Here is a 21,601-nt window from a genome sequence, read left to right on the forward strand (position 1 = left end):
TTTATTAATGAAGTATACAATTTGTAACTTGTTAGGTGAATGCATTTTTATTTCGCCTTTGATTAAAAACTGGTAACTAGCCTGAAGTGGTCATTCACTCTGGTACTAATTGTTTTAATTTTTCAAAACTTGATGGTCACAAAATTAATTTTACTGGTCATATCGGTTTGAACTGAGCAGCATATAATGAGCTGCAAATGCAAAACTCCTCTTTAAGGCCTCATTTTGCATTACATTCTACCAGCACTCACTTGAATTCCTTCCATATGTATAGGGAACCCATTATGTGCAGGTGCTAGGTGACTAATTAATTAAGAATTTGATTCTAATAAATAATGTAATTATTATCTGGAGATTAAAATTATATTTTTCAGTGTATTGTGCCTTCATAAGTGATGTTATGGACATCCCATTGGATGCACACACTTATTACATAAATCAGTTTCTCAGATTTCTGTTAAAAATATGAGCCCTATATTTAGACCTAAGCTGCAAATGCAGTAAGCAGCTACTTTATGTATGCCCTATAATGCCTCTGTCCCCACACAAATAGTACTTGCTGCAACACATACCAGAATGGCCTGTATAGACTGGTAAATGTGCATATCTGTAGTACGAAATGCACTCTGCAAGTCTATACACAGAATTGCAGGTGTGTGTGTAAGGGTCGGGTGGGGGTGGGGATAGTGTGTGCATATTTATTTAATTATTTAATGGGACTGAAAGTGCAAAAATATTCACCATTATGGTAATTTTGTCAAATGCACTGTTGTTGCAAATCACCTGATGAGGTTCTGCACTTTCGCCGTACAGCATTCTGCTCAATTCAGGTTTCTATTGATTTCTACACACCACTGGAATTGACAGTGCAACAAACTTGCAGGCAGTGGCTGGGGTATTTTTAGAATGTCGGCCACACAAATGGTAACCGGCATTTCTGCATGCAGCTGTAGTACTATTATAAGGCTGGAGAAGCAACAGTGTAAAATGATACCTGTGAATTAGACAGCCGTAAAGAATTTGACGTATCTCAGTTCACCTCAAAGACAGTACAAAGCACATTCTTTAGGAATGAGAAATACTCAAAATGTATATGATTAAACAGGCTGTGATTTGATGGTTTAAGAAATTCATAACCATTCCTACATTATTATTAATGTTATACAGATTACTAGGATATACATATACATATTATTACAAACTTCCCACCGTTATATGTTGTACCGTACTCTATTCTGATTGGACAACGTCACTTAGAAACTGAATGTTATGCTTCGATATAAACCTCAGAAGATGAAGATATTACGTCAAATATAATATCATTACATAAAATATATTATGAAAAAGGTGTTAGAAACTGATTGTTGTTTTTAACTAACTAGAAGTGTTGTTTGTAATTATACAAATTGTTTGTAATTTTTGGATGTAATTGTTAGTATAAATATGCGATTTGTGACTGGTTATACCACATTGATAAATTCACAAAAAAATTCTTACATAATTGGCAGAAATGAAAAAAATTATAATAATTTTGTACTGGAACATTTTTCTTCCTTGTTTAATCTACATGTCACTAGGACCTATATATACAGCTGTACAAAGTGTTAAGCAAACACAGACCAGGAAGGACTGGACGTTTATTGTAAATTGACCTTTTCCATTATTACCTTGTAGCATCACTCAAACCTATAAATACATCAATGTGCTTGTAGTTTACCGTGTACTTGACTGCTTAGTTAGCGGTTTAAACATTAATTTTATTTCATTCGGCCATCAGTGACAACATGGGATTTGTAATTGTGATGGTTTAAACATTAATTTTATTTTATGTTATTCAGGGTTTTTGTCAAAGGGTATATAATGTATGAATATGCAAATCAATAGCAATAACCAGCATATTATCTACGACTTTGTTACTAAACCAATGCCCAAACTTATATTGTTATTTGGTGAGTGTGTGGGGGGAAGGGATGGGGTGAAGAGTCAGAATTACTATTGTCTGTACCTTTCTGGGGAAGTTATCAATAAATGGATGTTTAACAAGAACCTGACACAAAGTAATCAGGCAACATCTTGTAACGGAACGGACGAAGACAAATCTAAGCTAAATTCCTCCTCCTCCCCAGACATGTATGTATGATATAGAAAAAACCCAAACATTCACCTTACAGGTAGAGTGCTAATGTTCACACGATTTGTCCTCGAGACAAATTAAAGAAAGCTAAAGAAACAGCGTGTGTATTTATGGTTTGAAGGCAGTTTACGGAAGATCAATATGTTTTCCAACATGTCTAGGATCTTTAACAAACACCAACAACAGCAGATGCCCAGTGTCGGGCCAGACCGACAGACGCCAATCTCATCCAAAAATATTGGGACTGTCATCGGGGCAAACTTAATTGTGTGTATTTAGTGCTGTCGACATTGACAAACGAGTAAATCTGAAAAAAATCCACTGAGTTCAAACTAGATTAAAGTTTAAAATTTGGGGGTAGGAGAGGGGAACTTATTCAACATATATTAGTAGTTCCATTATTTAAAAAAAAAAAAAAAATTAATGTAGAAACAAAAACATTTCTCTGTGAAACTAACTATATAAGAAAGAAATGGTTTTTTATTTAACGATGCACTCAACACATTTTATTTACGGTTATATGGTGTCAGACATATGGTTAAGGACCACACAGATTTTGAGAGGAAACCTGCTGTCGCCACTATATGGGCTACTCTTCCGATTAGCAGCAAGGGATCTTTTATTTGCGCTTCCCACAGGCAGGATAGCATAAACCATGGCCTTTGTTGAACCAGTTATGGATCACTGGTCGGTGCAAGTGGTTTACACCTACTCATTGAGCCTTGCGGAGCACTCAGGGTTTGGAGTCGGTATCTGGATTTAAAATCCCATGCCTTGACTGGGATCCGAACCCAGTACCTATCAGCCTGTAGACCGATGGCCTACCACGACACCACCGAGGCCGGTCCCTAACTATATAAAGTTAAAACATTACATATTTTGGCATACATTTTTCATTTATCGATATAAAAATCACTACGATGTCCGCTACCATAAGCATATACCAAAAATCATTCATTGTTATATTTCACTAACACCAGTGTTTCCATAAGTTTTAAAGCAAAAGGTCTAAACTTGATTTGAACTTGCGCTTAATGCTATGTCTTCTCCATTATAATGCTTAAACATAATGGGCCAAATTTACACAGACTGTTTTAGACTTACACGCTTGTACATTGTAACTGCATAAATTCACTATGCTTAAACACCTGTGTTTAAGAAAAACAGGCTTTGTAAATTCGGCCCAAAAAATTAATGTAGGAAGGATTGTTTTTAAAGTAAACTTTTCAGCTGGTTTTTACGTGTAATATCACTCAGCATCTGTCCTTGTTTCAGCATGAATTCCTAGAGATAGGCTCATAAACAAGCAAATATATCAGTTATCCTTGATAGAGCACTATAAACTTTTGTTATTAAAATGAACCAAATTTGTTCTACTGTTATTGAAAATATCAAGGCTTCATGATTGTGGGAATATATTTGAGGAAGTTTGCTTGTGCTTGCTTTTAAAAATGGAAAAAACAAACATTCCCCACTTGTTCTAGAATTCCTGTCAAAACCTGCTTCAGTATTCCGTGCAGATGGGTCGAACATTACGAGCTAACACTAATCAATAAATTGAACCTCAGTGTAAACGTGACGAAAGCCTTAGAGTTTCATGTAAGTGTTGTTCAATTTAAACAAAGGAACAAGTTAATATTTTACGCCACCCCAATATGAAGAAAGCCTCTGACAACTAGGTATCAAACATATATGAATAACAAATATATGAAAAATCAATGAAAAGATATTCTTGAATGAAAATGTGTAAAACACTGTCATAAATAAAATAAAAACAATGTTTTTGTTTAACACCACCACTAGAACATATAGATTAGTTAATTATACTGCTAGTACTGGATGTCAAACATTTGACAGATTTATCAGAGGTAATCCATCACATTTTAAACTGAACAAAAGAAGACAATGGCAAAAAAATAGATGGCATTTCAAATGTTTTAAATTGGGACTAGAATTTTCTTTGGGTATATAAAAAACTGTTTTTCCCTTAAAATGGCCTGAAAGACAAGGAATACAATGTTACAACACTTTCACATAATGATAAACCCAGGCCTCTGAGAATTGAAAATCTGTGTGACCCATTTATCGATTACGTAGAAATAAATCCAGGTAACCCATTTCTTTTTTGCGTAACCCATTATATCCAAGAAAATAGAATGGCAGAGTATTAGCATGATGTCCATCTTTAGGCTGGCATCCACATCCAACTTAATGACTTCCCCCAAAGACTAGAGCATCACTTTTTATGACAGCCTCATGAATGTTCAACTGAAGAGTAAAAGCTCAATAGAAGTATCAAGAATGAAACATTAATAATCTCAAAAAAAAATTCAAATATAGCACACAAGAAAACCTCTGACTTCTTATTCTAGTCACACATGGAAACAATGGCTGCATGTGAAAGTCTGCAGAAAATTCCAAAGCACAATCATCAAGGACAGGTGTCCAATCCTGTACAGTTAGGATTTGAGGTCAAACAGTCAGGCTGCCTATTACCCAGCAACATTAAATGGTCAGTCACCCTACATCCCTGTCCAGATGAGCTCCATCAATCTTTTGCTTCCATGAAATTCTATTATCACTTGACCAGAAACAACACACACAGGAGGCCATAACTTCTAGCATTTGCTTCTTTAAAATAGAAGGAAAACAGTACATATACCTTTATTGTTTGGGGATTTTTTTTATTATTATTTCTATTTTTATTATTATTTTTGTATTATTTATTTTTTTATCCTTCATGAATTTAGCAGTGATTAGAGAAACCTGCAGTCTGTAAGAGGGAGATCATGAGGTCAAGAGTTCACAACAGATGGCCAGAGAAGATCTCCATCATACACATACACATCACTCGCAGTGTTTCTATTCCTGTGAAAGCCCCAAAAGGACTTCAGCTTCAGTTGGAAGCATAGAAAAAGAATCAAATTTTTGTGTTTTTTTTCTCTTTTCATGTGCCAGCATTGCATGCAGTCGAGAAAACTGTCAGAAAATAAGATTAGATGACTTGTCACTGCGTTCAGTTAATATTATTATGGTATCAAAACATTAACCTGTCAACAAAACTAATATGCTAGCACTGATACATTTAATAGTAGTAATGGCAGATGTAGAATAACTGGACTCATATATATTTTACATTAGCATAACTGTGTGCATGAGCAATTTTGTTGCCATCTGCCCATGCTGTTGTTGGAGGCTTTTACATCTTCATCAATGTATACATGCAACAGACTAGTATTAATCATCATTTGTACAATAAGTAATTAACCAAATTTTATGTAGTTATATGTTCAATAGGCAAAAGTAGCTGGTTAGGTTCAACAAGTGCGAAGTGCATCAAAAATATAATTCTGTAAATGTCTTCTTTTTTGTTTTAAAGTAGCCAGCAAAAATGTCCCAGTTGGTGGGTGGAGATGGTCTATGTATGTTTTATCCTTTCTCAGGATAACCAATAAAACCTGTAATTCGGTCAGCAAAAGCTAAAAGACCACTGGTCAGTGTTGACCCAAATTTGTTTGCTGTGGACAAGGCATGTGGATACTTCAGATGCCAGCCAACATGTGGTACAAGTTATAGACCTTAGAAGGAAAACCAGTCACAACTTAGACCACAGGACATCCCAAGTTCATTGGGAGTAAGGGACTGACTGTGACTTAACTTCTAGAGTGGGTGTGTTCACTCACTATATACTCACCAAAACTTCCACATGTTAAAGTGATTAGAGAAATCTGCAGTCTGTACTGAATTGTGGTGCAAGTAAATTCATAATGACTTTAAAAGTTCTTGATGGGGGGGGGGGGGGGGGGGGGGGGGGGGGGGGGGGGGGGGGGGGGGGGAGAGAGAAGAGGGAGAGGCCAATTGTTTGAGGTTGGCAAGTAAATGTACATATACAATTTCATTACACATCTAGACCTATACATGCCTTTCCTTAAAATATTCAGGCTTGTCCACTCTGGGCCAAGATAAGATAAAGATAAGATAAAATTTATTGCATTTAAACAAAATAACATTTTAAAAAGTTGCAATATCAACAAACAATTAACGACTATATTTTTACATACCTATATACATATACATGTGTCACTACTACAATCTATTCATTAATATTTATATTGGAAAACCAACTTGCAAATAACACCTATTTTGGTTGGGTCCTGATTTGTCATAATAAAAATAAACTGCTCTTTGGGTATCATATTTAAAAATGACGGGTTGTAGTTGGAGATAAATGAAATAACTTTGACCATTGATACTTATATTTCTTACATTGTACAATGTGATGAAATTCATCTTCAATGATATTGCATTCATCACAGCGACGCTGGTCAAGAGGAGTATATCGTTTTGTATGCCTGCCAGTTTCAATTTCAAGTTATGGTCACTTAGACAAAGTTTAGAAAAATGTTTTCTATGATCTGGGTTTAAGCAGTGAATTAGATATGGTTCTAAGTGTATTTCCTGTTTGAGAGTTTCATATGTTCTCATTGACTGCAGGGCTTCTAGATTATGGTAGTCCCACTCACATGGCTTGTGATATTCAATGTTGTGCTAGTAAATAACTACTATTGTCATGCCGACGGCTAGTGAAAAACTTTTGTCAAATGTTGCAGTTAAGTCTATTTTGTAAATATGAATATCCCGCTCACATGCCAACCCCCCTACCTCCCCCCATAGGTAACATTTAATTATTACTAGGGCTATTGAATTTTTAAAGTCACTGATCCCATGGCTAGTGGATTTTATAAAAATTCTAGAAGCCCTGGACTGTGTCCACAGGCAGAAAGGAGGGAAGGCAGCATCGAGATATGTAATAGTTTTGCTTTATAACAGTAACTTGGTTAAAGATAAGTACATAGGTATGTAAATAAGTTATAATCAGATATTCCGCTATTGACTACCATGGGAAACAAATCCAATTATCAGTGTACCTTGATAACCGTGGATGCTTTGTTACATGTTGGTGACACCCCACAGCCAACAACACTCCACTATAGAAAATTAAGGGATCAATCCTCCATAGCCAGATGATGCTATCAATTAGCATATGTTAATCTACATTGTGGGCCTTCCATTGATGACTGCAATTACAACCTGCCTGTTCCGCAACAGATGTACACAGGTAAGTATGAATGCCACATCTGTTCAGTTTAGTCAACCCAGCGAGGCCTGGCATCTATGTAAATTTACAATTTAAAAGAAATTTGTTATCTAATAACACATCAAACCCAAATGGATGTACAGAGATTCAAATTATTAACAATCTACAACATGGACATTACTATTCCTTTTTAATAATTTGTATACAAAATTTAGATTTAGAAATATTAAATACTAGATTGTAATTTTACTTATATTGTGGGTTTTTTCTTTTTTAAAAATAGGTTCCTTACTATTATTAGAAAATAATTTTAATGTCAAAGCAAAAGATATTACTTTGGATTACAACTAAACATATTACAGTAAATTTATAATTTAATATACCCAAGAAAAGAAACGGATGGGACCCACATCATTTTTGTTTCATTCAAGCTTTGTTTGCAGGATGATAGCCTGCAAAAGGACATTGACCCTGATTATCATTTTCAGTGTTGCATGCATAATACATTGCCTCTCATAGCAAGTTATGCCTGCTTTGTGAGACTGTAAAGCCACACCAGACAGTGACCCAGTAACACAGTTTTAACAGAGAACACCCACCCGCCCGCCCGCCTGCCTGCCAGCCAGTGAGCTGATCCAATTGCCTGTGAGCAGCACAGACCACTCCTCTGTTGTACAGTCACTAAGGCAGCTCTCCACTTGTTTAAACATGACTCATTTCACTTCCACCCAGTGTCAAATTCTTCTAGTTTATATATAAAAAAAAAAAAAATGAACAGTAGAATTCGTGAGAACAACTAACTAACATTCCTCCTCCCTTCCCTCCCCATTCTGAAGTCAACTCTGTTAATGATCTTTCTTGAGTAAAAACATATTGTCTTTAGATTTAGAATTACAGGTCATTGTGTACTAGGTTAGCCACTTTAGAATGCTGGTTTCCACAGGAATAACTCGGTTTTAAGCAGATTAGTTTTAAATTAGTGTACTCAGTTTATCATACAGGTTATTAATGGCTAGACAAAAAGTTATTAAATGTAAACAAACCATTATATAAATAACTGAATATTAAGATACCATAATATACATTTGATGAAAAAAAAAACCCTGCATAAATAAGATTAGAACAAATCAGCTCAAAAGAAACAGACTTAAGTAGTGAATAGAGTAAAAAAAATAACAATGTATAATAACTAATTAATTTATTGTCATGAAGTAATAACAATGGTACCCATCTAAATCCAACCGCAGATAATACCATTTTCCTCGAAATGTATTCTCATTATCTGCACTACTAATGATATATTACAAATTCCCTTTGTCGTTAGTCCACACTGGTGTTTTCAAAAGCCAAAAAGCCAGCTAAAATATAATGCACATTAACCCAGTTCCACTCCGAATCAATATGACCGGCAATGATTCAATAGGGAGCACCACATTAAGCCCTAAGGCCATGTATCCCCTCAACTTCCTCGTGTAATCTCCAGGGAAAATCATCTCCCTACAAAATGGCCTGCCCTTTGTAGAATGTGGGCAGTGTAAACTTGATCAATCAGTTTCAGCTTTGATGAATGTTGTCCTGTTAGATTTGATCAGCAGCTTGTAAACTGTGTGGGTAAACTCAACTATATCTGGTAGACAAGTGCATCAGACCCCAAGATCAAGCAACACACAATGGAAAACAAATACAAAAAAAGCCAAAAACAAATAAGACAAAAGAGTCTCGAGCAAACAAAAATGTACACCTGTTCAAAATGAAATATAAAGCACTTTTGTTGACAAAGGGTTAATTTTCAGCAACTCGATTTGACTTTTATGAATACAAATTACTGCAGCACCAGTTGAGATGATGTTCTATTGTTAAAACAAAAGGGTGCATGATGTAGCTCTGTGGTACAAATGTCATTGGTCACAAACTACTAAATCTGTGGTGTGTATTCTGTTCAAAGGGAAAGCATATATGTATGTAACATTGTGAGAAATCCACTGCTGCTTTTCTGAAAAAGAGTAACTTAGCAGGTGACAGCAGCAGGGTTGCTCTTCCTCTTCTCTCCTGAGCAAGTGCCAAACGTGTCAAACATTAAATAGCTTTAGTTTAAAATATGAGCACTGTGGGGTCAAAGACTCAAACAAACACTCTTTTTTTTTTCCCCAGGCGATATGATATATGTTTTAATAGTTATTAAAACATGCTGCCTTAAATATTTCATAGTAACCTATAAAACCCCAAAGAAATAATATATATGCTTACTGTCTCAAATTAAAAGTATGGCTGCTGCCATTGTAAGTCTTGTTTCTGTTTACATTAAAGAAAAATCAATTTTGTGCAAACATCCATCCTATTTTTATAACCATAGATATAATAAATTTATTACTTAAATGAAATCAGGAGTTTGATCAGCTAAACCAAACATGTATTCAGTGTAGAAAACATATAATGTGAATGTGATAAAAATAAAATATTATTTTATCTTGAGAATAAGCAAGATTAATATTAACTGTAACTCAAAAATGGTTTGTAATACCAAAAGAACAATCATATGCTACTGTTTAAAGCATACTACTGTAATTAAGTACTTCAGTTGTGCAAAACAGACAATGCTTATAACATTAATTTTACTTTTTTTAATTTAAGTCAGCCAAGTCTGCATTGATTAATGCATGCTAGAAACATTGCAAAAACAAATTTAAATGTTTTTTTCTAAATGTTATTTAGCAAAAAAATTACTTTTAAATTCTAGTGTTTATAAATTACAGCGAAACACCTCTGAGCCGGACTGCTCTGTAAACCAAATTCTCTCAAAACCAGATGTTTTTCACAGGTCCCTTATTAAATATCAGTATAAAAACGAACCTCTTTTAAACCGCAGACCTTTCACTTGGTCTTGTGAAGGGTCAGGTTTACAGAGGTTTCAATGTATAGTAGCCAGGGCATAAAATTTGATTTTTTTTCCAGACAAACGATATGTCGTTCGTGTGGTTTTAGTGTTTGCACAAACGATATTCTCCAGTGGTTCAGATACAAATGAAAAGGTTAACCGGCAACGGTAATCAAATGAGAATCTAAGATGGGCTATTTTCGTATCTTTTCTCCAAATTCTTATCATAAATACTAAATTATTATTATTATTTGGTATGCTGGGACCAACTTGAAAGCTGCCATTTACATTTCAGCACACTACCCCATCAGTTCTGTTACAGGGGAGTATCTGTTGGCGCCAAACAATAGTCTGAACGAAACGGGGATTTCCCGGAAGCATTGAACGGAAAGACCCGAAGTTCTGCGAATCCTCGATCAATCCAATCGATGATGCAACTCAGTGTTTCATCATGTTCTAATTTCCACTTCGTTATTTTAAAGTCCCTTATTAAACCTACTATTTTCTTCGCTGTGTATGTCATATTTTAATAAATTTATTTAGCAATGGTTGTACTTGTTTTCATTACAATACATGTTTCAGAATTAATGCATATATTTCAACGTAACCACACAGGTGTCAAAAAGTAAATAAATATACAGAACTTCACATACATTTTTTTCGCTTCCTATTTTTTGCACGAGTTTATTGTGCGCAAGAATATTTACGAGACCGCGTAGCTCAGTCGTGATGTCATTTGTAAATCAAAAGCCGATATGATGTAAAAAACAAACAAAAACCGAAAAGGGGATTCCCCAAATAAACGTCCCGGTCCAGATTACATTGTTACTTTTTTTTTCTCTCACACCTGCAATGCTAGGCCTGTTCTCTTATTTTATTCCAAAAATAGTTATATTAGCCAAAACATGTCAGTTTACATTTTCTGACGAGCGATTATAGTTTTTGCACGAGTAGCTATAACAACAAAACCAGACTAGCAATTAATATAAATAGCAGGACCGAAAACATAGAATTTACACACTAGCCTTATTAAGCACACAACATAGATGTGAAGATCAATATTTCTTCAGTACATGCTTCCAATACACAGTAACTCTGGAGACAGAACTGGTTCCTGCTCTGTCCTCAACAGCACTGTGTACATATTTCACAAATCAAGTGCATGTACATTTCAGTTTACTTCTGTTCATCATAGTACTGTATGTACTTACTGAATTAGGTCCAAATTTAACATTCCAATAGACGTTTACAAATCTACCACACAGCTCAAAGTGTCATGTCATAAATCGAGTGTAAAACAAATTATACTTGCTGTTAACATACAGCTATATGCAGTGTTGTGACAAGCTGCAACATTGTGCACGTTCAGGTCATGTCAATATAATGCATTGCTCATCAACAAAACAGGCTGCAAATAGCAACAAAACAATTTCGAAAACAAGGAAGGAAAGAAATGGGCCAAACTTTCTATTCTTAACGAAACATATTAATTAAAAGTTTTTGTATGGAAAAGGTAATTTGCTTTAAATTATTAATAATTTTTTTTTAATTTCAACAATTCTTAAAACATCCTTTGTTCAAATCAAGAACCCACCCCAAATTTCAAGTTAGCAAAGAAAAAAATCATTGCAGTACACTTATTGCAAAACATATACTTAAAAGGAAAATCCTAGTCTCATGCTTATAAAACTTTTAGTCTAGACTCAAAACTCTATGAAGTCTCGACTTTAATGTCATGGCAACATCATACAAATAACATGTGTATGATGTCATTAGAGATCGAGTCTAGACTTTATAAACAGGGGTGGAGCGGGTTAGATAATTTTCTTCATAGCCATCCACTCTTGGGAATATAAGAATAAGATTTCTTTTGCCCCGATAGTTAATAAAATACAACTGACAACTATCATGGTGATGTTAATAGACGGTCATTTTGAGTTCATATCATGACAAGTGTCTTTAAAGATCCATGTTATTTTCATTTTATTTATTTTTTATTAGTCAGAACCAAGAGGGAAACATTAACTGGTATTTTTTCTTATTTTTGTAGATTTCTATTTTCGGCAAGTTCACTCCTCAAACGAAACATTTATAACATTGATAATATTGAACTGAACAATGGCTAAGCCATTAGTTGATTATTGTAATCAAAGAAAAATTTATAAAACTTTTTTTTTTAAAGAACATGAGATGAATTGTGAAACCGCAGTAAAAAACTAATTGTTTTTTTTTCTTTTTAATGGAGTTTTGTTTAAATTAAGATTAAATATTTGGAGTTGTTTTTGATTTTACATGGGATGGTGATTACCGTTTTTAGGTCTGTCAGCACAAGATATGGTTTTGACAATTTATTAGAGGATTTTTTTATTTTTTTAAAGTATAAGGTGATTAGTGTCAAAACCAGCAACAAACGATGGTTAAAAAATCCAGGTCAGTACAATTTTCAGTTGAGTCATCACAATGTATTATTTTTAAGGATTGCCGTGCATTAGCGGAAGTGCATGAACTTCATGTGGAAAGCATATGTCTGGATGCCTGCCTGCCTGCAGTTACATAATAGAGCACATCATACAGCCATAAATCATGTCACTGGATACACAGGTGCATTTTGGTGCTAATGGAATATTTGCATGTCTGACATCTGCTGTGCAACCACGGAGCCAGATGCAACATGTTGCAGCAGAAGACCCCGCTCTGACAACATGGCCAGATGCTTATGTAAGAACAACTGTGACCCTCTGAACTGTTGAGCCCAGTCTTTTGCCATGTAGTTACAACTAATAATCCCAGCCTTGCTTGCTTCATTAACTTGCTGCAGCTGTGATCAGGCAGCAACCATCAGAACACTAGCCAAGGTCATCAACCTAACAAAGTTGTGTGTTTTCTCACATAATGTCTGATACACCGCTTCCATCCCTCAGCCAGGTGTATTAAACATGATGAATGTGTTAAGTACAGAATATGCAGGATATCAATGCTTTATATCAGTCCATCTGTGCTTTATATTAGTACCACAGTGGTAAAATAGTAATGATGTATGATTCATATGTCATTTATTACATCAACACAATGATTATCTCGTATTGTTGAACAGTTAAATTTTAACAAATAACCAGTGCAGTCATAAATATTTGTAATTCTGCCTTTATTCTCATTTTCTAATTTATCTTCTATTTTGATACTTCTTTGTTCTGGACACCCAATGGACAATGCTGGGACGTCGTTAAACGTTAATTTGACAACCATTCTTTATTCCAAGTAGAGCACAATAGTATTTTCACATCATACTGAATTAAACAAACCTCATCAGTTTTTAAAATATAAAATCCACAGAAGCTAAAACTTGTATTGCTCAATGTTAGGCCACATATGAAATAAGCAACTCATATTTTCTCATTTTAGACTGTTGAACTTGATCAAAGTAAAGATCTAGGAACTAAATTTTCGTTGGGCGTGTCCTGAAGTTCTCGTTGCTGGAATAAGCGGCAAGCCCTACTGACTGGTAACATGACTCCAAGAACTTATCAGAAAATGAACAGCTGAGGAATTAGTGCAAAAGGGTCATGTTTTTTATACTATTTTTTATTTTGGAAGTGTTTTTGTTTCATCAAGGTTTGTGTGTGTTTGTTTGGGGGTGGGGGTGTTGTTGGGGGGTATTATATCAAAGCTGAATGGCAGCAGGTAAAATTTTATTCTGGTATCAATAGGGAAAATGTAATTTCAAACCTGTGTGTGTAGTATTAGCTAACTTTCTAGAAAGGAAAACTGAAAATTGAGATTCTGGTTTCTTATCTACAATGTACATACTACACATAAGTAACTGATCACTTCATTTGTAAATAGAGCTCAAACCTTTTTCAGCTGATAAAGAGACTTTGGCATATCCATGTATAGTCATACAATAATTACATTAACAATATTCATAACAATCTGAATTCCACAAAGTTATTTAATGGTTTAATATGAATGGTCACTTTTAGTTTGAAAACCATGTGGTGCAGCAAAAAGTATTCAAAAGTTGCATAACCATATCTGAATATAATTTATTTTTAAATAATATGGTTAACTGGCTTCTCCATGAGTGGTGAGATCTTGTTAACACTAGCCTCAAACTGATCTTGTTAACACTCAAACTCTCCAAAAATATGCACTCGCTCAAACATGGATAATGAAATTATATGTTTATCAAAAGATGAATACAAGTATTTTTGGTAACATGATATGGGAACAAACTTGAGCAGACCAATGTGAAATTCTCTGGTGAGGCCAGAAGATGCTAACGCCTTTGATAGACCAGAACATTGACTCCAGATGACTTTAACAGACCACAACCTAAGATGGGCAGCAAGAGGACAGCAGGGAGAGAAAAAATGCTATCTATTTCTCACTCCCTCAAGCTTTGCTAATTAAATCTGTCAGCAGAGGCCAAGCATTCAATGTATGTAACAACCCCTGACCTCAAGTGCTGCCCTCACATTCAGAATGCCAGGAATGGCTTCCTGAAACACAGTGTTATAAAACACCACATACCAATATACTGTATACATGCATGTACATGTATAAAACCCAATCAGTAGTCCACGGTCACACCCAATGCCAGAGGTCATAGTAATGAAAAAAAAAGTCATTCAGTTAAAATAAATAGATTTAATATTGAACTTCTCCTTGTGTTAATTAAAGGAATGAATAAAATGAAAGAAATGTATAACAACAATCAGATAAGTTATGATTTCTATATTTATAAAAGTATCAATATTCGTTAGAATTTGGAGGCAATAACTTAGTTGGCTGAACCCCTTAGTGCATATACCAATGCAAAGGTGTTTCCATTTCAACAAGAACACCACAGATGGCTGTGGTATGCACTATTCTGTCTGGTGGATCTCTTATTTCTAAGACCAGCTAATGTGGTGGTAGTAGGTTTCTTCTTTCACATTCTAGAGCATGCTCACACCATTAAATAGTTTGTATCTAATCACTCAGTCATAACAATTTTATTTAAATAGTTTGGGTCAAAAGGAAAAATGCCTAGGTAAGCTATTTTAATGTATCAATTATAACAATCAGATAAAGTTATTGAGCACATTCTGCAGTCTGATGAACAGACATGCTACATGCAATGCTAACCTATGGGCATATGCTGTACATATTTCACAGAATAAGATTCCTAGTCAGGAATGCAAACAATGTTTCAACAAAAAGAATGTAGTTGACTTTTGCATAACTCGATGTTTAGTCATCCAGTAACAAGTCTATTATCAGAAAGTTAAAATTAGCATGTGCGACACTCAATAGGCAAATGATCAATCAATTTGCTCTAGTGATGTCATTAAGCAAAATTTAAATTGTACATGGATTTCAAGTTACAAAATTTAATATCTACCACATGATAAAACTTCAAGTATTTAAAAGGTGGTTTGTAAATCACTGACATGAAATCATATGACTGGCAAGTTAATTTAGAAAATGTATTTAATAATTTATCATTATTTTAACAAAAAGCTCATTTGACAATTCCAATAGATTATTGCTTTAGTTTTTTCATTCCATTTGATTAAAGTGTCAGGTTGGGCAACAGGGATTTTTGTTGTTGGTTGGAGTTTTTTTGTGTGTGTAGGTTTCATTTTAATAAAAACTAAATTTACAGTAGTCAAAACATGGAACCACACAGTTAGGCGATGTTAAACACTTGTGCCATGCTCACATCCAAATCTCAGTTCGGGCATGTCCCCCTGGGCCCTGCTTGCAGTCATGGCCAGTGGCTGGGTCCAGGGCGGAATTGAATTTCTGATACTCCCCAGATAAAGAAAAGTGCTATTTGAACAATAAAATGAATGAACTAGGAAGTATATGACAAGCAAGTGGCAAAGTACTCAATCATGGCCACAAGTATGAACTATGATGGCTCTGACCTACTTAAAATTTTACATAACCATGTGCTGACCTATGGAGCCAGGGCTTGCCAAAGGCAACAACATGCCTATAAGCCTTCCTGGGCATTCACAAATGTGATGGATCTGGTCAAACCAGTATTGACTGAACTGGAACAAATGACATTTATTTCAAGGGTATAAATTAGGCTATTGTGTCCAGAGATTAAGCTTTAAATGGTGCATAAACGAGGAAAGTGGTCATGTACACAGACTAAATATTATAAAAATAGACCCATCAAATAAACACTCAGTCAGTTTTTACCCTAAATTCAAGTTCAAGGGTCAGTTTGTGATATTATCCCAACTACATGTCTGCAATCATTGTTTTGACAATGATTAATGCCCATATGGTGACATAGTTGGTCTGTCTTGTATTTAAATGTATAATTTGGCTACAGTTTTTAATTGAAGTGTTATTCCAAATTGTTCACAGCACATCTATGTCCTTTTTACCACCACTTTTTTTCCAGGCATAAAGTTTGGCTATGTCAAATTTTGTAACCACAACAAGTGTGTTTAAACCTTAAAGCGTTTTAAACCTACTACCATATTCACTGGCGATGTCAGAGGTTGAGCCCTGGATGGCCGTGCACAAACCATACGTGAATATTAGCACAAGGTTTAGAGTTACTCTACCACACAACCATATGGTTACATTGTTTTGAAAAAATATTTATCAACTAGACACAAGTAAAATTTGTAAGTACTGAGACTCTAGACCAAGTTTGGTTGTTAACTGATTTTACAATCAAATCAAATATTTATTATTCATGTGTCTTGGTTTCATTTCCTACGTTTACTTCTTGTTCTCAACATATCATGTTTTGTACATGCAGCCATGGGTAGATGGTATGTGTAGGGTTACTCATTGATGTGACTAGTATGTAGGTTGATGACTAACCTATTTACACTTAAATAAACACAAACAGGTGATTAATAAAATCATTAAAGCAATGGTATATATTCTATCAGACTTGGGATCAGGTTTCTGTATAAGCACAACAAAGCTTCACCAGTCCTAAATGAAATTAAGATGAAACCCTGGTGATGAAATGACATTAAAAAGATACATTAGAAATCTTTGCAAGGTCTTGAAAAATATGAGGTTACTGTGATCTTTTTATTAGAGAACAAGGACAGGAAATTTTCAGGAAATGCTAGTTTGGAATTCCAGAAAAAACCCAAATGACATCTCTATTTTGTTGTTTGTTTATACTTATTTCTGTGCTTAATATCCAATTAAGGTTCAAGCATGCAGTTATGGACACAAATTTCAGCTATCTGACCAAGACCGTGGGTTAGTGGTTACTGGTTAGTAAGAGAGAAGGCAGTGTAGTAGCCATACACCTACTCACTGAGTCATTAAACTCACTCTGGTTGGTATCTGGTACCGGGATGTGAACCAAGTATCTACAGTGTTCGAAATAAGCACTTGTCCATTTGCCCTGACAAGTGAAAATATGCTAGGACAAACAAAATGTACCTTCATGGATGTCTAGTGGACAAGTGAAAATATTCAATGAAGTTTCATTTTGAGCAATGAAAAACATTGTCCTTGTACTTGAATAAAACAAACTATTTATTTGAACAAATAGATTTTTAGATGGACCTCAGAGGCCTGTAATGACTTCTCTAAAGCTTTTATCTAATTAAACACACGTCTTTATTGGAATGAAATAACTAAAAAACTAATTCATCCAACCCCACTTGTCGTAACCAGCGAGTAGTAGTTTGTCCAGGTTTGTTTGTCCACCCTCTGAAAATTGTTAGTACATAAATATGAAAGATTGAGACCAAAATATTGGCCACTACATGTTACAAATGGGGGGTGGGGGAATATATATTTTAATTAAAATTCTAAATGTAGATTAATAAGTATTAAAAAAAAAAAAAAAAACTTACATGATGCCAATGTCGATTTGTTCCCTCTGGTAACTTTTTCCATCGCTTTACCAACAAAACACAAGCATTGCAGATTTCACCTGCTCTCTCCTCTCGAATTCTGAAGCATTTATCGAAATCTCTCTCATATTTGGAACTGTCAGTGAAGCGAGAACTTGATGATTTTGCTCGACAGATACAGCAACCACTCATACTACGGTAGATTTTTGGCTTGTGGAAGCTAAACATGGTTGTCACTTGGTACTTTTACCTGAAAGACACCATAACATGATCACCAATGACTAAACCCATTCACAAACATGTGTATCACTGTATGAATCAGTACTTAGAAATGACACACAAAAACGCCCATGTCTTACCGATTTATATTCATTCTAAACATGTTTATGGTAGGTAAGTTGTCATTTTTAAAAAAGGGATACAAACACAAGAAAAATCTAATATTCGTGAAATAAATTCCTTTTATTTAAAAATACATTTACTATATGCCCCTGACAATAACAAAATAATGTTGCGAACGGAGTTCAATGCCCGTTTCCAGGTTCAACAAGTACGCAGTTATCGTAGTCTCGGTCCATTGAAAGTAATCACAAAAAATATATCCGTTAACGACAATAACTGGAAATTGTAAAACAATATTTAAATCACCTGAATTAAAAGATGTCAATGATCGACTGGTAGTCTGTTTCCCAAAAATCCTGTAAAGAAATTCGTCTGTGGGCCTACATTCCACCGAAAGCAGAGACCAACTGTCTACTTCTCGGACTGAACTTAAAGTGACCCAGCTGGGAAAGGAGCCAGCTAAATATATCTCATTATAATGATTTATGCAGTGAGGACTGGGTCAAACTGCATATCCGCCTGCGTTTATGACGATCACGTTGCTCGGTACACGAGCTTGTATCGTGATTTTAAAACAAAGAAAGGTGTAACCATTGTTGGGATACACTGTAAACAAAACATAAATAACATAACTACGTACAAAACACATTTCTTGTTTGTGTCATTTACTTGTTTAACGTAATTTTGCCGCCGAAAACGAGTGGAACAAAGAGCCGCCATTGTCAAGTAGGGGCCTAGTCTGCGCTTGTATAATTGTGTTTTGCCCTACAACATGCTTCTTAAATACCTTATATACCTTATTTTATTTTGACATGTTGACTGGTTATATGTTTTTAGTTCAACAAGTATAGCTGACATTTTAAAATGTTACGATGTAATTTATTTATTCTTAAAACTTTTGACATTCGGACCGACATTATATAACATTAAAAACAGCATGGGCAGGAATGTTTCTTTGTTGGGTTTTTAATAATAATAATAATAATAATCATTGATTTTAAGTTATATACAAAAATACCGAATAACTATTCATGTTTGCGCATTTTAGTTTTTCGTTCAGAGCCGCGTCCACGTTTGGTTGTCAGACTTGTCGGCTGAACGGCAATATCACACAATTTACCTTAAATTGGGTTAATTTTATCATACAATATGACATTACTGTTACAATAATGCTAGTCGGTCGACTGTCATGTCGATAGGATTATTTATTTTAGTATTTAAACGAGAAACATTAACCGTCTGCTCGAGATTTAAGCAGATGACAACTGGCATCTTCGCACATTACGTGCAATAACACCGACTACGCATGGGCGAAATTTTGACAAGGTTCTCAATCGTTCAGTGTAATTAAAATAAAATGTTCACAATTCTTGATAAACGGAACTATATTAAACTTACCGGTATATATGACACTTGTCCAATTTTCAAATAAGTCTGCCTTCGACTCAATGAATGAAACTGGAACAACTGACAAGTGACCCAAAGAATATGCAAATATTGTGTGACCAATGGCAATGCGAGATGGCCATCCCATTGTAATAGTACTTTCTATATCAGAGTCTTGTTTCTCACCAGTAACATCTATATTTGTGATTTATAGAAATTAAGTATATTAAATAAAGTTTGTCATGGAGCTTGTTTCTTTATTTTATTCAAGTATGTTAATAGTTTCATTTATCTTAGTTCAATTACAGTTCCTAGTCAAGTTTGGTTATTGTAAAGTGTAAGGGAGATAACCCAAATGTAATACTGCAAACAAATTGTACTAACTTACGACACATGTCCGTGAAAACTGGGCAGTGTTGTGGTCATAAAGGGGACGAAACACGGGGCAGGGGGGACTGCCCCCCCCCCCCGTGTACTGAAGCAAAACCTCAAATTCGGGCAAAAATTATACAGATATACGGGTAAAACGTGCAAACCTGAGACCTTTTTTCCATGTACTTTCATCATTCTACCCTCAAAATTAGTTGTAATCCATGTAAAAATGCGTAGTGGTTCGTTTGCAACCCTGTATGGTTGGCAGTAATACTAATGCTAATATGAATAAATTTTGTTATGCAGATTCGGGCATTTTCCTTTAATTCGGGAAAAAGCCAGTCTGACCCCCCACCCCACCCCCCCCCACCCCCCCCCACCCCCCCACCCCACCCCCACCCCCAAAAAAAAATAATTAAAAAATTATTTATTGTACTGATCTATTAGTTGGTGAGGGCACTCGCCTGATAGCCGATCGGTGGGCCCATCGGGCGATTTCTCGTTCCAGCCAGTGCACCACAATTAAGTGATATATCAAGGCCCGTGGTATTTGCTATCCTGCTTGTGGTATGGTGTATATAAAAGATCCTTGCTACTAATGGAAACAAATGTAGCGAGTTTCCTCTCCAAAACTATATGTCATAATTACCTAATGTTTGACATCCAATAGCCGATGATTAATAAAGCAATGTGCTCTAATGGTGTCGTTAAACAAAACAAACAGACTATTATTTGGTATATCACTGGAATGAATGCACCCTTGAATCACTGACAAAACCGTAATTATTATTCGTAAAAGATGAGTATGTCACACTCTCACTATTTTTGTCCTAAACGATTAATATTGTGCAAGTTTCACCAAAAAGATAAATTTTGAAACGGCTATTATTCTACTTAAAGATACGTCTGGAAATAACTTATAAATGGCACCATTAAACGTTTTGAATGAATGAATGAATGAATTAATTAATGTTTAACGACACCCCAGCACGAAAAATATCGGCTATTGGGTGTCAAACTATGGTAATGCAACGACGGGGATCGATCCTGGAAATAAAATGCATAATGCTATTTTACTTTATTCCTTAGCCTCATTATCATCAAGTAAGTGTCGGATACTTGGGTTTGGGTCGAGTTTGATCCTCGAGTAGGTCTACTCGGAGTCGAGTATTTTGGACTCGTGCAGGCCCTACTTAGTACGGTCCTGTTAGCCCGGCTCCCAGATACCAATTTTCATAAGAAAACTGCATATTATGAAGATTTTATGAAACTTTCAGGGATTGAAGGTAACATGGCTTCAATCTCAGAAGGGGTGCCCACTCATCCGGGCACTATTTTCAAGATGGCCGCCATTTTTCAAATTGGCCACCGTTTTTCGAGGTGCGAACACTAAAAATGATAGAAATAACCGATTTCAATGATCTTAGTGTTGATTCATATGTTTTTGACAACTCTAAAACTGAATATTGGGATTGTAATTTCGAAAATCCAACATGGCGACCCGTAGCGGCCATTTTCCAAGATGGCCGCCATTATTTAAATTTTGTTTAATAATTAAC

General features: G+C 35.1%; 1 protein-coding gene across 2 annotated transcripts in view; it reads right to left on the bottom strand.

Annotated features, from left to right (window-relative positions):
* LOC121372714 (SIN3-HDAC complex-associated factor-like) overlaps positions 1–19,759 on the bottom strand; it is a 36,130-nt gene extending 16,371 nt beyond the window's left edge. Inside the window, exons 1-2 of one of the 2 annotated variants that reach the window (XM_041499188.1) lie at positions 19,683–19,759; positions 17,943–18,192 (exon numbers count right to left, since the gene is read on the bottom strand). In XM_041499188.1, the coding sequence (XP_041355122.1) occupies positions 17,943–18,170 (228 nt within the window). In that variant the 5' untranslated portion in view covers positions 18,171–18,192; positions 19,683–19,759. Of the gene's footprint in view, positions 1–17,942; positions 18,193–18,590; positions 18,718–19,682 lie in introns of those variants that run through there. The other variant, XM_041499187.1, reaches the window with a different exon arrangement.
* Between the last annotated feature and the right edge of the window lie 1,842 nt (positions 19,760–21,601).

This window comes from Gigantopelta aegis, chromosome 4 (genome assembly GCF_016097555.1).
Source record: "Gigantopelta aegis isolate Gae_Host chromosome 4, Gae_host_genome, whole genome shotgun sequence".
NCBI classification, from domain to species: domain Eukaryota; kingdom Metazoa; phylum Mollusca; class Gastropoda; order Neomphalida; family Peltospiridae; genus Gigantopelta; species Gigantopelta aegis.